Genomic DNA, 15,997 nt, shown 5'->3' on the forward strand with positions numbered 1-15,997 from the left:
TGGGCCTGGGACACTACCTTGAGGAACTCATGCAGAGATGTCCTGGAACTGAGATGACTGACCTCCAACAACTATAATCATCTTCCTTTGTGCCAGATATGACTCAAACCAGTGAAGTTCTTCCCCTAATTTATTGATTCCACTTTTTCTCAAGCTTCTCAGTGCCACACTTAGTAAAGTGCAGCCTTGGTGTCAAGGGCAGTCTCTCTCATCTCACCTCTAGAATTCAGCTCTTTTGTCTGTGTTTGAATCAAGCTGTTTGAATCAAGGCTGTAATGAAGTCATGAGCTCAGTGGCTCTGACAAAACCCAAACTGAACTTCACTGAACAGATTATTGCTGAGCTGGTGCTGTTAAGTAGCACTGTTGATGACATGTTTTAAAAGATTTATTCACAGGATATGGACATCACTGACTATGCCAGCATTTACTGCCCATCTGAAGTTGCGTACAGATCGTTAAGATTAGATTACTTACAGTATGGAAACAGGCCCTTCGGCCCAACAAGTCCACACCGACCCTCCAAAGAGCAACCCACCCAGACCCATTCCCTTACATTTACCCCTTCACCTAACACTATGGACAATTTAGCATGGCCAATTCACATAACCTGCACATTTTTGGACTGTGGGAGGAAACCGGAGCACCCGGAGAAACCCATGCAGACACAGGGAGAATGTGCAAACTCCACACAGACAGTTGCCCGAGGCGGGAATTGAACCCAGGTCTCTGGCGCTGTGAGGCAGCAGGCCCTGTGTTTCTGGATTAATAGTTAAGGTAAGGCTGGCAGCTTCCTTCCCTGAAGGACATTAGCGAGCCAGATAGATTTTTCAGACGATCAACAATGATTTTTAGTGAATTCAAATTGAACCATCTGCCATGCTAGGGTTCAAATCCAAGGCCCTGTGTTTCTGGATTAATAGTCTAGCGATAATACAAGACCATTGTTTATACTTTTACTGAAGGTGCTTCAGCCTGATCTTTTGCATTAATGCACCGGGCTCCGCATATGCACAAAAATGCAGTAGCATTAACAAATTGCTAACATCATCATTATATTTTATTTCTTGCACAAAGTAAATATATAAATATCTGCTATATCATATGAAAACATTATTTTAAAAACAAAAAAAAATTGTAAACTTGCCTCCAATGACTTCTTCCACTGTGAATGTATCATTTTTGTTGCTTGCTTGTTCAAATAAACTTTACAGTCTTCAGCACATAGAAAGTCTAAACAAGGAGACTTGAAATCACATTTATACTTCCTAAAGTGTAAATTTTACTTAGATTTCTAACAAATTATAAGCAACATATCAAATAATAATTCATGTTATTTGATTAACTAAAATGTGTATGCGATATTGCAGTAACACTTAAAGGATATGAATAAAAATTAAAATGTATTGAATTATTAATTACATTTATTGAGGATGAATGCAGTCCCATTCAATAAATACATTGGATAATGTGGGGTAACTCCATAGGCTGCTGACTTTTGACAACTGTGGCAGGCTTCCAAAGTTTAAGAGCCAGGAAAATAACTAATGACATGGAAATGAAAAGATATCAGTTATTTTACAAACCTACAAATATCTCACCATGTCTAGAAACATGATGAGACAATTATTGCTTTGTCCAAGATATTTTAAAGACAGTGGTGCTAGAGTCTGGATTGTGATTAGCTTGCCCTGTATTGCCTGTACTTAATTATACACCAGTAAAGCCCAGAGATCGAAGAGTTGGACATGAATTTTAAACCAAGTATTTTCTCGTTCAGACATACCTTCACTTTACTAATCTGAAAGAAAGATTGTGATATGAAGTGTCACACAAATCATTGAGTTGGTTTATTTTACAGACAGCAAGCTATGATACAATATAACAATCAAATAACAGTTTTTCTACTTAATCAGAAAACTTTCTCAAACATGTAAAAAAAATCCATTATATGCCCTAATTCCTTCTGCTTTGGACATCATCTCCAGGTCTCATTGAATAGCAGAGTGGGATTGAGGGGTTGCATGGCCTGCTCTTGCTCTTTAGTTTGTATTATGTTAGTGACCAACTTCTTGCCCAGGGTAACAGCTCTGCAGGTCCCAATTTAAAATCTGACCAACAGCCAAAATTTCTTTTATCCTATAATCTTAGACTACTTGCTGGAATCAGAAATGAAGTTACTCCAGTTCTCTCTCCTTCAGGAATTTGCCATCAGGTTTATTGAACAACCTATGCTGGTATCAAGCAAACAGAAACATACCCAGCTCAAAGGGTGAGAATGATGACTGAAACCTCCGGACCAAATACCACGACTTAAATTACTTGCATTCAGCCTTTTCAACTTCATCTAAATTCACATTTTGCACTTATGCACTTCTTTACTTAAACCTTAGAGCTTCATTTAACTCTTAAATGTAAACTAGATCAAGATCTTCCAATACATAGTTAGAAATTCCACAATATGTGGCTGTTCCAAACCAGAACTAAACTTGCCATCAGTTCATTGCATACACCTCACAGTTGACTCCACTCCAATAGTTGAGTAGCTATTTAAGTTTACACACAAATACTTTCCTTAACCAAGTAATATTTTCTCCCTCAAGACTTCCAAGAGGTGTAACATAAGTAAAGACAAGATTACTCATGTAGCTCAAGGGAGCTTGGCTTGTCACCTACTGTGAGTGATGAACGTTTTTTCTGTTTTAGAGAAGTATAATTTTGTTTGAAGAAGAAGTCAGAAATTTATTTTCAAAGAACTGTTAGGATGTTAGCAGCCTAAAAAGTGACATAAAAGCTTTTCAAAGTGAAGTTCCCATGGTGTAAGGGGAGGAAAAACCATTCTCATTGGCAAGCGGGATAATAGCATGGTGCCACTGATATAAAATCAGTTTCAAAAGATCACAAGCAGCATTCCACTTTATTATTTTCTCCATGTGAATGCCATGGTTAGTGTGTGAGAACAGCTTCTGGATTGGGAAGTCAACGTTACAATGTGTTGACATGCAATTTGTCACAGAATGGATTGTTTATCATGAGATAGTCTTTATCCTCTGCATAGAATTGGTTGGATTGGGAATGCTTTACATAAAAATGTGGTCTTTGAAAGGAAGATTGGAAATGAATTAAGGATGAGGAACTTAAAGGATTTTCTACAATGAGTAAGGTTGTGAAAATAAACAAGAATCTTGAACAGTCAGTTCAAGCATGATAGGCCAAAACGAACAAGCTACAACAAAGTTAACATTTGTTTGAGTGACTTCCAAGATATTAATAATTTAAGGGGTTCAGGAAAGCAATATAGCCACTTTCACAATATTTGTTACCATCATGAACAAGCTTAGGCTTATTCCTCAGTTTGTATTTTATGAATTTTTGTTGCCAGAGAAACTGTCAGAAGGCAGGCATCATACCAAGTAATATTAACAGCTGAACGTAGCTTAGCATTTATAGATAAATGACACAAAGAATTGCTGTATCTATTTAGACTATAAAAATTTCAATTTCAACACAAACATCACTTTAGTATTAAAATTAAAAGCACTTCATTTTTAATTCAACTAATACATATACTTCAAAAGAGCTGCGCAAACCAGAATCATTATGGATTCAAAGGATGATGTATGTCAGAAAGGAAGAAAAACATGCTTTAATTCACTGAGCGTATCTCAACTTACCAGGGTCAATACCAGGCGACCCAAACAACTCTACAAGCTGTAATGCAAATTCAAGTGATAATTGTAGTTCAAGAAAAGCGCATTTTTCGGAGAACTTTACAAATTCTTGGTCAATAGTTTGCCTCGATTTTTCTGATGGTTCACATTCGACACATGGATTGCAGGTTAATTCACCGTATTGTTTGAACTGAGACAAATAATGTTTTTTCTTCATGTTGTCTAATTTGTAACATAAAGCTTCAGAAGAACTGGAGATGTTTGCATTGGGCAAAGACATTGAGATTGGTTTTACTGTGAAAACTGTTTTGCTTTGGTTTAATCTAGTCACAGAAGAATTAATGGGATGGATATGTGTTTCATTTGATGGGTCTGAAAGCAAATCATTATGCGTTGTTTCACCTCTGACGGAATGCCATGACTGTGCATTACATGACTCATCTTGCATCTGTTTTATTAAGCTGTTTTTAGTTTTACCTTCCTTCTTTACACTATTATAGGTTGTTTTGCAGAATGAAATAGTTTCACAGAATTGAGAACCCTCAACAGCAGTTTGATCCAATTTTACATGACACGTTCCTGTATTTTCCAGTTTACCAAGCTTTATTTTTGCTATTTCACTCTGAAAGATATTAGTTGCTGACACACTGTTCATTGGTTTGGTCGCACTCAAGAATAATTCATGTCTTCTGTTTTTTTCCAAGTCAACTGGGATATTTCGAGAAATCTGAAAAGTTGGTGCTAATCTGTAGAATCTTTTTTGTTTTCTTCTGGAATTTATCCTGGACAATGGTGGATTGTAAACATAATCTTGCAATATAGATATTGTCTGTTTATCAGTTTCGTTAATCCATTTATCAGTACATAAACTGCGTTTTTCTTTCATACCATCAGCTGCTTCAGAAAGAATGTTAGAAAGTGCAAATAAATTCATTTTAGAAGAGTTATCTTGTAGGCTCAATTGCAGAGCACAATTGTTTTCTTGACAAACTCTCTTATTGGAAGAGCTTTCAGGACAAAGGAGACTATGAGACAATGGATTATTTTTAATTTTCAATAAATTAGTTAAAAAAATTCTGCACAAAATTAGATTGACAAACTCCTTTCTTTTACAATCTATGACATGGTCTTCTAAAGATGGGATCTCTACAGGTCGCTGACCTTGAATATACTCCAATGATGCTTTCTTCAATAGACTTTCAAACTCAAATGGGTGATGTATAGAACCAAAATGGGCTTTTTCACTTTTGTAATTACAACATTTCAGTTCCATAGCTGTACGATTTGCTTCCCTGCAAATACCTGGTAAAGGCAAGACATTTTCTAAATCAAATGAATCTTCAAAACTTTCTAATAGATTTATGTATACGTCAAATGATGGCTCAGGCAAAACATTTGTAATTTTAAAATGTCCTTTAACAACTTGTTCATATTTAAATGGTTTGCAGTTAAGAATATTCTCTACTTGTGTTCCAATTCGATCTTGAGAAACTCTCATTACAGTTATCAAGTCAGTAGCATGAAGGTTTTCTGATTCACTGTGCTCTTCATTTGAGAGGTCATCTTCATGTTTTGTTGCATGCTGCTCCCAATATCCTGTACACCAATGGATTTCAGTTTTCATCTCAGACATTTTGTTTTGGCAAGATTTCACTTTTCTGTGTCGCCTGTGCTTTTTCTTTTTCTGTGTTTCACCTCTTGTACAATTGTTTACAGGAGTATGTACCTTTGGTTTCTTCTTAATTTTCCTTTGCCTGAAAACAGAAGTGAAAACAGTAAATATACCTTTCTATAACGATTAATGAAATTATTCAAAATTTTAATAAAACTTGTATTTCTGAAGAAAAGCTTTAAATAAAATTGTGAAACATACAAATAAAACTGCATTTATCATGTAAAACTTCCACTTGTCCTTGCTTTTCAACTCTTCAAAGATTTTGTTCAATTCTCTGCAAAGCTAATTGCAAGTCACACTTTTGCCCAATACAGAACGTTCTCCCTTCCAACTCCTCCACTGATCTGACTTTACTCACTATACCAATGGTAATCAGATCTTATGCAAACTGGTCTCAAACTCTGGAAATCCAATGCTAATATCAATCAACACCTTCCTTAAAACTACTTTTTTTTCTGGTATTTCTCATAATAGTTCTGTCTTTTAACGTGGGGTACATGGTTTTACTGCAAACCTGACAACTCTTTTGGGAATATTTCTATGTTAACGGGCCTTAAATAATACAAATTCTTCTGTGCATAATCCACAAGTGATAAAGGATCATAAATACCCTTGCATTTGAGGTCACATCAAGGGGTCATTTCTTATGAATTCTATATTCCTCAAAACTCTATGAACAGTACACTGTCACAACTGATGGCTTCAGAAACACATTCTCAAATTTATTCACAGATACCAATGCATACAACATAAAACTAAAATTACATTAGTCAAAACAAATACAAAAACCATTTAAAGGTTAAAATTAATATTTCCTTAAGTTCCGAGAGATAGGCAAGTTAGGAAACGTGGATGTGTAGCTCTGATTATAAAAATGATGGACTAAAAATAATAGAAAGGAAAATCAGTTCCAAAATAGGAATACACATCATAGATTATCCTATGATCACTTTCAAGAAATACCAACCCTACTAATGAACCCACAATCCTTACCCTTACATGCACAGATCTATCCAATCAAATTCACAGCCATACACACTCATTGATGCAGCTCCGGTCGGTCATCAGCATTTACCAAACTCCCAATCAATCTATCTCCCAACATAAGAGGGTGCCATGACAATGACAACAGGTCACAAAAATTCATTCTTTAAGGGAAATAAAGGACAGCAGATTAAGAATCTAATACGACCCAATATATTTTTGAATTACGTTTTCTATTAATGCTCTGTAGATACAACTCCTATCACTTCAGCAGAGTTAGACGCAGGCTGCTTATTCACCTGCTGGAGCAGATGAAATGGCAATGGTGGAATATCAATATAGCTATGTGACCCATTAAGGTCCCATCAAAGATTGCAGTGACAGAATGTCATTTTGGCAGATGCAGCATGCACAGATCCATACAAGCAGACAAAAAAAAAGTTAGTGATTTTTTTTTGAGGGATGAGGCTTCTTGCCTGATAAGGGACTCTACTGCCATCAGCCGTCTCCCTAATTATCTTCTCAAAGCCACCTATTTAGGAGCAAAGTGCTAGAGCTACTAACTTGGGTTGCATTCAAGGGTGGCATACAGCTATCAATGGATGACACTCTGAATACTGGAAACTACAACATTCAGGTCACTGTTGTGGGCCAACACCCAATTATTGTCCTGTCACATCTGATTCTCCATGAAGTTTGCTACGCTTAACAGAGATGGTCATCAATATAAATACCTGTGATATCATAACCCTTATATTAGAGATGATCATATCTATTTACTGTGCAAGAGTGCAAATTGTCTCTGGAAATGTCTCAGATGTACACATAATAACCTTGGCTATTTCACAAGTATTCTTTTAGGTTATAACACCGGTGGCTCAACACCCGTTTCTGGGTGAGCACAGCTTGAAGATTCCTGTGTTGCAAGAGATATCTGGAGCTAGCACCAGATTCTTCTAGAATCTTCTTTGTGCAGATGTGCTTTCTCTGACCCTTCTTGTCTCACTACTCAATGAAGTTTACTGGTAATAAATGGTAAAACAACTTATAAGTTTTCAGCGAAGAGGCATGCACTTTGGTACAAAAATATGCTTATCTCATAAAAGCAAAATAAAAGAGATATTAGCTTAAGACTGGTTAACTACTTAACAATAGGTGAAAGACAGTGCTATTTCATATGAAATTAACTAGGTTTGTGGTATATGACTACATACATAGAACTGACAGAGACATTCAGATCTTGGTGTGTGGTGCTACTTCAAAGCTTCCAAGTTATTCCTTTCAGGTCAACTGACTTGTATAATATTTCCTCTCAAGTTTTCTTTCCCCAGTTGTACTTGTTTAAGCATCTGCATATGAAGTGCATTACTATCCCTTCTCCTCCAAAGTCTCTAGACTTCACAAATTTAATTGATTGGGAAGCTTTGGTCAGTTGGAAGTGTTGGTTGGTTAGCTCAGTTGGTTAGAGCGTGGTGCTAATAACGCCAAGGTCGTGGGTTCAATCCCCGCACAGACCATGTGACGCGCTAATGTGGTTAGCGGGGCTATGTCAGGGTTTGCCGAGACTTTAGGGCGGCACGGTGGCACAGTGGTTAGCACTTCTGCCTCACAGCGCCAGAGACCCGGGTTCAATTCCCGCCTCAGGCGACTGACTGTGTGGAGTTTGCACGTTCTCCCCATGTCTGCGTTGGTTTCCTCCGGGTGCTCCGGTTTCCTCCTACAGTCCAAAGATGTGCAGGTCAGGTGAATTGGCCATGCTAAATTGCCCGGAGTGTTAGGTAAGGGGTAAATGTAGGGGTATGGGTGGGTTGTGCTTCGGCGGGTCGGTGTGGACTTGTAAGTAATCTAATCTTAAGGATTCTTCCAGATCGTACACATGATGGATTCAGAGGATTAGTGTGCTGCTGCTTTGAAGATGGCTGATTTAAAATGAAATCCTGTACTATTGTGAAGGACTGTTCTGACGATGTTTCATCTTCTTCATCCCATGGCTGTAGCAGTAATGTTATGTTTAAGCAGCACTACAAGATTTCTGCCACAGTTTCAAGTGTGTGGACATGTTGCTGTTCCATCAATTATTGTATCACTATCATTTATATTGAAATTTATTAACTAAATTCAATGTGTTAGATCCAAATTTGGCAAATGTTTAGTGTAATGATGAATGCACAGTTAGCAGTCTGCTGTTGTCTCTAATGCTTTTTTTTAAGTGACTAATCATACAAATTTTGAAGCTCATCAATGGAATCAACTTTTTTTAGATGTATAGATAGCCGAGTTTTCGGCTCGCTTGCCATTAATAATTCAGACTGCAGTAAGTGTACTGAATCATTCGTTCAACAAAGCTGCATATAACTCAGTGTTCTTTCTCAATGAGCATGCCACAATTTGTATCTCTTGTTTGGCTTCGCCATTAATTTGTGGGCAACTTGTCAAGCTGGTTATGGATTAGAGTCCAGAAATGGCTGCAAATTTGTCAAATGACTCAAATAAATTGCAGTTTACCAGACATGAATAGCGAACTATTCACATTGGGCTTTGACAACGTCATCAGTGAAGGCACAAAGTTGGTTCTACTTTAGTCCACAAAGAGAAGTAATTGATAGCAACAAGATAGGAGCATTCATTGAATGTAAATGGGTCAGTTCTCACCGATTTCACAATCTAGAAAGGAAGAATTTGGAATTAGCGGCTGGGTACGGTACTTCTGTGTATAGCTCACATTTCACAACCAGCTGAGATGTTCTACTATTTTTGAGATCTGTATGGTGGCCATGGAAGTCAAAGGTCTGGCGCTGCATTTGGTAATTTGTGTCTGTTAACAGTCGATCACAAGTATCAGCTAACTGAAGGCAGGACATTCAGTCTGTCAAACACCAATAAATCATCTCTAATGGTAAAATATTACTCATATTCAAAGTAAATCTTCATAGTCAAGCTTTGGATTTTTAAAATTCAGACAATCTTTGGTATAATAAATTGGTAGATGGCTATACAGTGTGGGTTTTTTTTCTCTTTTGATTAAATTGGTGTTATTTGCTGGTCACTGTACAACTATGGCTTGGATGGATGAATTCCATTTTACATCAGTCTTCACCTGCCATTGGAAGGTTGTCATTAGATGCACTGGAGGAGAAACCTGTTGATGGTTGCAGCTTCCTTTGTATTTGGTCTTGTAGACAAAACTTATTTCGTAGAAGACAAAACACCTGTATCCATGGAGGCATCTTTGCCAATTCTTCAATTCTAGGAGGGACATGAGTAGCTTATGGTCAGCTTCTAAAAACCATTGAGGCTATATATGGACTCTGAAAGTTTCTCACATCTCAAATAACAAAGAGGACTTTTCTCAAAGACAGGGTAATGTGTTTCAGTGTCAGACACTGTTATTGATGCATAATATACTGGTCTCCTGTAATTTTCTGACTGTTCCTGAGGCAGTACTGTGTCTTTAGACATGGCTGAAGCACCTACAACACAACAAATAGATATGATGGGTTATTGAAGGTCAGGACATCTGTGGAAATCAGTACGTGTCTGATTATTCAAAAAGCAGTGTTCAGCTGCACCCTAAAACCATCCTCGTGATTTATAAAAAAAAAATTACTGCTTCAAAGTTTCAATAGTGGTTATGAAATGAGCAGGAATTTTGCCAGCTAACTTATGCTTAAAAATCTTTGTGAATCAAATACTCATTTTAGAATAAGAAACTCCTTAACAGTTTTTGTCTTCTGTGGATCTGACTTTATGCTGTCTTTATTAATGTGATATCACAGGAAGTGGATAGATTCTTTGGAAAACTTTTCATTGGAGTAAGTTCATCAGCTGGAGACTTTTTAAAAACAGTGTACACCCTTTGGTCATGTATTATTATGTTCTCCACATATTACTCCATACAATCCTTGTAATATGTTGGAAATAGTAGAATTGAGGATTCCAGGGATACAGACAATTTTGAACGGCAGTCTGTTTTAACACTATTTCACAAATAGGGTTAAATAGATGTGATGAGCATTCTTGATTATTCATTGAATGGGAACTGAAGGAACTTGCTGTTAGCATCAGTAAAAATTCTAGTTTTAGACCATTTGAATACATTCTTTTTGATAATGGTTAGAAGATGGATTTCTTCCGTCACTGCCTTGTTGAGAAGCTAATATACATCTAATGGATTCATTGGATTTAGATACAATAATCATATCTGAGGAACAGTCTGTTGGCTTTGTTACTTGGTTATTTCCTCTGGTTGTTATTTTAAAAACTTGATTCATTAGAATTTTTCCTGGATGTGTTGATACATAATAGATTGGCATCTTTTCAAGTATGATGCTATGTTCATATCAGGAGTGTGCCCATTCCTAGCATCAACTGAGGACATTTCTTCTCCAAAACACTTACTTAGCTCTTCAATTCTGTGAGGGCACTTGAGAACAAAACACACTTTCTTACTCAGAGGTGAAGTCTTTTGGTTCATGATGACAAAGATCATCACTTCACAGAACATGTTCGTTCTTAACAAATTTGTACCATACCTTTATTCTTGGGGGTTATTCTACCTGCTCTGCATAATATCAAATCAAGAGGTTGAAACTCTAGTTTTCAGACAAGGACTTTCGTCACGTAACATAGTAACACTCACTCCAATATCAAGCTTAAATTGAATTGGATATCTATTGACACAAAAGTGCTCTGCCGTTCTGGTTCACAAGGGTTGCCTATTTCTCCCAGGAAGAGGTGTGGTAATTCTTCGAACAGAGGGATGAGATCATCTAAGGATGCACGTTCTGATTGAAGTACATCTTTTGCTCCTCCAATGGCATTTGTAATAAAACACTGACTTCTTTGCAGATGTATCCAATATTGCTTCAGAATTGCCATTGTTTTTTGCACAATTTTTGAAAATGTACATTCCTTAACAAAACATGCTTTTCTTTGCCTTTTTTGCTCTACATCTTGGACGAGCACACATAGCATTTAAAGATTTGGAAAATCTTTGCGTTAGTTTGTCATGAGATATTTGGAGCACTTATACTTTATGAAGTTAATAGGATCTGATGGTCTTATGAAGTAAATTTGTCTTTCTGTACCCCAGATCTTTCTTGGTTGTTCTGAATTTCAGCTTCTAATACAATCTGGATGAAATCCTTTTTCAGTGAGAGCTCTTCCTTTGACTGCAAAAAATCTGAAAGAGATTAATCAGAAATTCCAATAATTCAGTTCCTAATTAGTCTGGTTGTAATGCTCCACATTCACAGGATTCAGCCAATGCATCAAGATCATTGATGAAGTCATCAACAGCTTCTCTTGGAATGTGCATATTTTAATGAATTTTGCTCTTTCCATAATTGGTTCTTTAAGTAAAACAATTATCAAATGCTTTTCAGCCAAAAAGATATCAATATCTTAATTTGTTGTCCATAAATAACATGGTTTGCTAATGGTCCTGCAGAATAAAGCAGCATTTTAACTTGTTCTCCTTGGTGTGTATAAACCAGAAACAATTCTGTATCTCAGGAACGGTTTCTTCCATGCTGATCAATTAGTTCACTATATGTACCTTCAATCTGCTTGGGATGCAATAGTTTTCTTCATTTGTTTGCTTAAAACTGCTCACATTAAATTGTGAAATCTTTTTTAAAAAAAACAATGAGTTACATTTTGCTGTATCTTTGGATTTTCTTAAGTACGAATTGTGGTTTCAATTAAAATCTATAAAGCTTGATGGAATTTCTTCAAGCTTGAAGAAATTTTTTGTAATTGCAATTACACTTTAAAGATTATTCAATAAAAGCTCTATATTACAATAATTGGTTATTGTATTGCACTCAAAGATTCTTTCTCCAAATTTTCTTTGAAAATATTTTAAAAATCTATATTGTTAAGTTATTTCTTCAATTATGCTTTGAATTAATTTATGTGAGGACCGTAAAACTGCCATGTAATGGTCATTTCAGCAATTTAATATTGTGATATCAAGAAGTAAGATGAAGGATTTGTAACATTGTACCATTCTTCTTTGTGGATGTCCCTCTCTTTTCAACAGAATTCTGCTACTTCCCTCAACTCATTCACACCCTATTTAATGAAAAGTTATTACTGCATTTTGGTGCCTTTAAGTACTTTCGGTTGCACAATAAAAATTTATTGAAATTTACTCCGAGTAATTATTTCCAACAAAATCTTCTTTGTCATCAACTTACTAATTTAACCAAGACAAATTACAAAAATGAAATTGTTTTAGAAGAATTTTTCTTAAGCTTATAACTGTATTTTAAACAATAGTAAAGTATGCTTGTTTAATAATATTACTACTCGAGTCTTGCCTGAAATTTTCTGGACCCATTGAGGAGTGTGCATCTGGTTGGAGGAGTTCAAGATTTATGACAGCGCAGAGTACTGGTCTTCCTTTCAAGATTCCTCGGCCTCCTGCCTCATCTCATGCTTGTTCTCGTACTGCACACATTGGAGCTGAAAGTGATGAATCTTGAAAAACAGTAGTTCAAGCTAGCATAGCTCAATCAACGAGCGTGTGTGATAACCAATGTTCTCACAATGTTTCAGGGGCTACATATCTTTCCATTTCCTGTTGCCATCCTGACAAACTCCAGGTTTTCTTCAATAGTAACATCACACCCACAGATGTAGTTCCATCCTAGATTCTTTGTTTCTCTTGTTTGCAATGAGAAAAACAAGTGAACTCGGGAGTGAGAGGTTCAATGATTACTGAGGACGACGGCTGTTCGAGATGATTTGCTCTAAAGAACGGTACTGAAGGGGAAAATAGGTCGACTATGCATTTTGGGTTTGAAGAGGTAGCTGGAAGAAGAAAAGGGGCAGCAAAGTATTAGTCAAAGACGTGCTATATCAAAGACTGTTTGCGAGGTAAAACGGTGATTGTTGCCACCTTGAAGTTGCAGGATACTCACCTCATCAGATCTAGCAAGGTCACCAAATCTTTTCCAGGACCTTAGTACCGCAGCATTCCTGCTGCTTACCTCCTCAGCAACGTGATACCACACCAGCTTTAACAAACCAGCTGACTGCCTCCTGCTGTACTCTATAAAGAGCATTCTCTTAATGTCATTAATGTTTGACTATACCCTGGAAGTCATGCTACAATGAACTAAATGTACACAGCTTTCCCACATCTTACAATCATGATTCCGCTCTTTACTTTCTCACATTGCTGGTTTTCTCCAAACAATCCCAACATGGTCAGCACTGATAAGTCCCTTCATATTGAGAATCATTATTACTATACTAAGCACCTCAGCATACGTTCCCTTTCTAATTATTCTGGGGAAGCGCAACCAGAAAGCACTTGCATGAACAGATAGGCAGATGCATGCTGGCTTAACCATTCAATCACAACAATACAGGAAGATAAAGAAACAAGATCTGGATTTCTTGCAGTCCAGCAAAAACAAACTATGAAAAACAAGTGGGTTACTAATTTATAGGAAAACAATGACAGTACAATTTGGTGCTTATTGTTAAATATAAAAAAAGTTACCCAAGTAGCTACTTTTTTTTTAAAAAGAATATAGAATTGTTATACAGGCAGTTATTTATGAATTTCTGGTTTCTATTCTAGAGACAGAAATACATAATTAATGGAAGCATCAACAGCCTGTACAATGATCTGCTGTTCTTCAGTAAAGATAGCCATTATCTAATCCAATTAACCAAGGGCGTGAGCACCCTGTCTGTGCTCAACAAAGATAAATTCCTATTATGCATGCAGCATTTCAGCGTTTAGTCATCAAACATTAAATACAAAATCAATGAACTTTGGATACCATAATTAGCATCAATGAAATAACAAAGATTATCGTCACAATTCAGACCTGAGCCTAGTAAATTGCCACCTTGATTTTTTTTTAAAACTTCAAGTTGCTCAAGACAAAAGTTCTACTTAAATTCCATAAGGTCCCACATAAAACAGTTACAGCAGAAGAACCGTTGGTCTTGGGCATAATGTATTAGTTGTCCAATGCTGCATCCTTTATAGCACGAAATAGTCAGGATAAACAGCTCATGTTGGCAAACTGTAACAAATACACTGGGGATTAGAACTGCAGGCTCAACTATTTACAAGCCCACACTCATGACTTGGATGAAGAAACAGACTATATTGTTGTTAGATTTGTTGATAATACCATGATAGGTGGGAAAGCAAGTTGTAAGGAGAACACAAGAGTCTGAAAAGGGAAATCAATAGTTGTAATGAGTGGCAAAAATTTAGCAAGTGGAATATAATTTGAGAAACGATGATATTGTCTGGTGGAAAGAACAAAAGAGCAGGATATTATTTAAATAGAGAGGCACTGCAGAATCTTGCAGGTCACTGGAAATGTATTTGAGGAAGTTAGCATATCTCTCATAGTATTTCATTACGTGGGGATGAAGTGAAAAGTAGGTTGCTTTTCTGGAACCAACAGGAAATTGGTGAGACCATACTTAAGTGTATTCTGCAGTTTTGGTCTCCTTTTTTAAGCAGTAATACACTGCAATGGAGCAGATCAGTGGAAGTCCCAGCGCCGATTTCTGGGATGAAGAGATCTGACAGGAAAAGACTGAGCAGGTTGACCTTTTATTATTGTAGCTGAAAATGTGTTGCTGGAAAAGCGCAGGTCAGGCAGCATCCAGGGAACAGGAGAATCGACGTTTCGGGCATAAGTCCTTCTTCAGGAAATTTTATTATTGTAGTTGAGAAGAATAAGAGGTGAGTTTTTGAAAGAAAAGCCGATTTGTGGTTTAACAGTGCAGATGCTGAGGGAACATTTCCCAGGGTGGGGAAACCAGAACCAGGGACCATGCTAAAAAAGGGATGCTCTAATTAAAAGTGGAGGTAAAGAGAATGTCTTCAGAGGGTTGTGAACTCTTTAGAATTCTCACCAACCCCCCACCCCACATAGAGTGTAGAGCAATTTGGGTCAATGATTATATTCAAGACTGAGCTAGACAAATTTTTGATCGACAAGGGTGTTAAGGATAATGTGGGCAGGCACAAAAGTGGAGTTAAAGCATAATCAGATGTGATCTTATTCAATGGCATAGCAGGCTGAGTGTTCTGAATGGCATACTTCTGCTCCTATTAGCGTAATCTCTATCATATATTTGCCAACAAAAATGGAGAATTACCATAACTTGCAGTGCAAGTACGTAAGAAGTACAGAAAATAGTTTTATAATATGCAAAATGCGTAAAATCTACATCAAGGTATTCAACTCCATATTATGAAATAGATTTAGATTAACATACCTTGTCAGGAACTTTTTGGTCAATTTAAAAGGCAAATAAATGACAATAATGTATCCTCAGGGTAATAATGAAATTACATAAGCTTTCCACTGAGGTCCACATGAAAAATTAGATTATATATTAAGATTTTTGACCAAGTGAGACACAAATACAAGAAAATACAAGTAAAACTGGATATGAAATTCTATTGCACTGAAACATCCTTAATTCAGTTTATTTTAAAAATCCCAAGGTCAGTCACATACTGTATTTTTGGTTCAAACTCATCTTTCACATGGTGAGCTCCAGAATCAAGTAGTGGGGTCTGAGTGAGAGAATGAATCGTGTGTTTGTTCCTCCATGTCTGAAAGCTATCAGCACAAGATGAACACTGGCTGAGGTAAGGAAGTTAGTCATCTAGCTCC

The 15,997-nt window shown here is 36.7% G+C and overlaps 1 protein-coding gene and 1 non-coding gene across 5 annotated transcripts; one reads left to right on the top strand and one right to left on the bottom strand.

The window, feature by feature from the left end:
• Positions 1 to 1,110: 1,110 nt before the first annotated feature.
• LOC148149813 (uncharacterized) lies at positions 1,111 to 14,054 on the bottom strand. Of its 4 annotated transcripts, none has more exons than XM_087988229.1 (3): positions 11,417 to 14,054; positions 3,674 to 5,424; positions 1,111 to 1,543 (listed from the first exon to the last, which is right to left on the bottom strand). In XM_087988229.1, exons 2-3 carry the CDS (start codon positions 5,301 to 5,303, stop codon positions 1,449 to 1,451), a joined length of 1,725 nt encoding a protein of 574 aa, XP_087844355.1. In that variant the 5' UTR covers positions 5,304 to 5,424; positions 11,417 to 14,054; the 3' UTR covers positions 1,111 to 1,448. The 4 variants fall into 4 exon arrangements, with proteins under 4 accessions (XP_087844355.1, XP_087844356.1, XP_087844352.1 ...); XM_087988230.1 differs by lacking the exon at positions 11,417 to 14,054 and adding an exon at positions 6,339 to 7,650; XM_087988227.1 differs by lacking the exon at positions 11,417 to 14,054 and having other exon boundaries at positions 1,142 to 1,232; positions 1,422 to 1,543; positions 3,674 to 6,331.
• Positions 7,773 to 7,846, top strand: trnai-aau (transfer RNA isoleucine (anticodon AAU)). Its single transcript has one exon. It is a non-coding gene; the product is annotated as a tRNA-Ile (tRNA).
• Positions 14,055 to 15,997: the final 1,943 nt, after the last annotated feature.

The sequence above is a fragment of the Chiloscyllium plagiosum genome, unplaced genomic scaffold (assembly GCF_037043375.1).
Source record: "Chiloscyllium plagiosum isolate Xiang-an unplaced genomic scaffold, Cpla_swu_hap1 HiC_scaffold_6, whole genome shotgun sequence".
Taxonomy (NCBI): Eukaryota; Metazoa; Chordata; class Chondrichthyes; order Orectolobiformes; family Hemiscylliidae; genus Chiloscyllium; species Chiloscyllium plagiosum.

What these genes read in the sequence shown, in the direction of transcription:
- LOC148149813 (XM_087988229.1), bottom strand. Translation starts at nt 5,303, where the DNA reads ATGTCTGAGATGAAAACTGAAATCCATTGGTGTACAGGATATTGGGAG. An exon ending in GTCGCCTGGTATTGACCCTG is followed by an intron (nt 1,544 to 3,673) that starts GTAAGTTGAGAT and finishes CCATGTCATTAG; the next exon opens with TTATTTTCCTGGCTCTTAAA.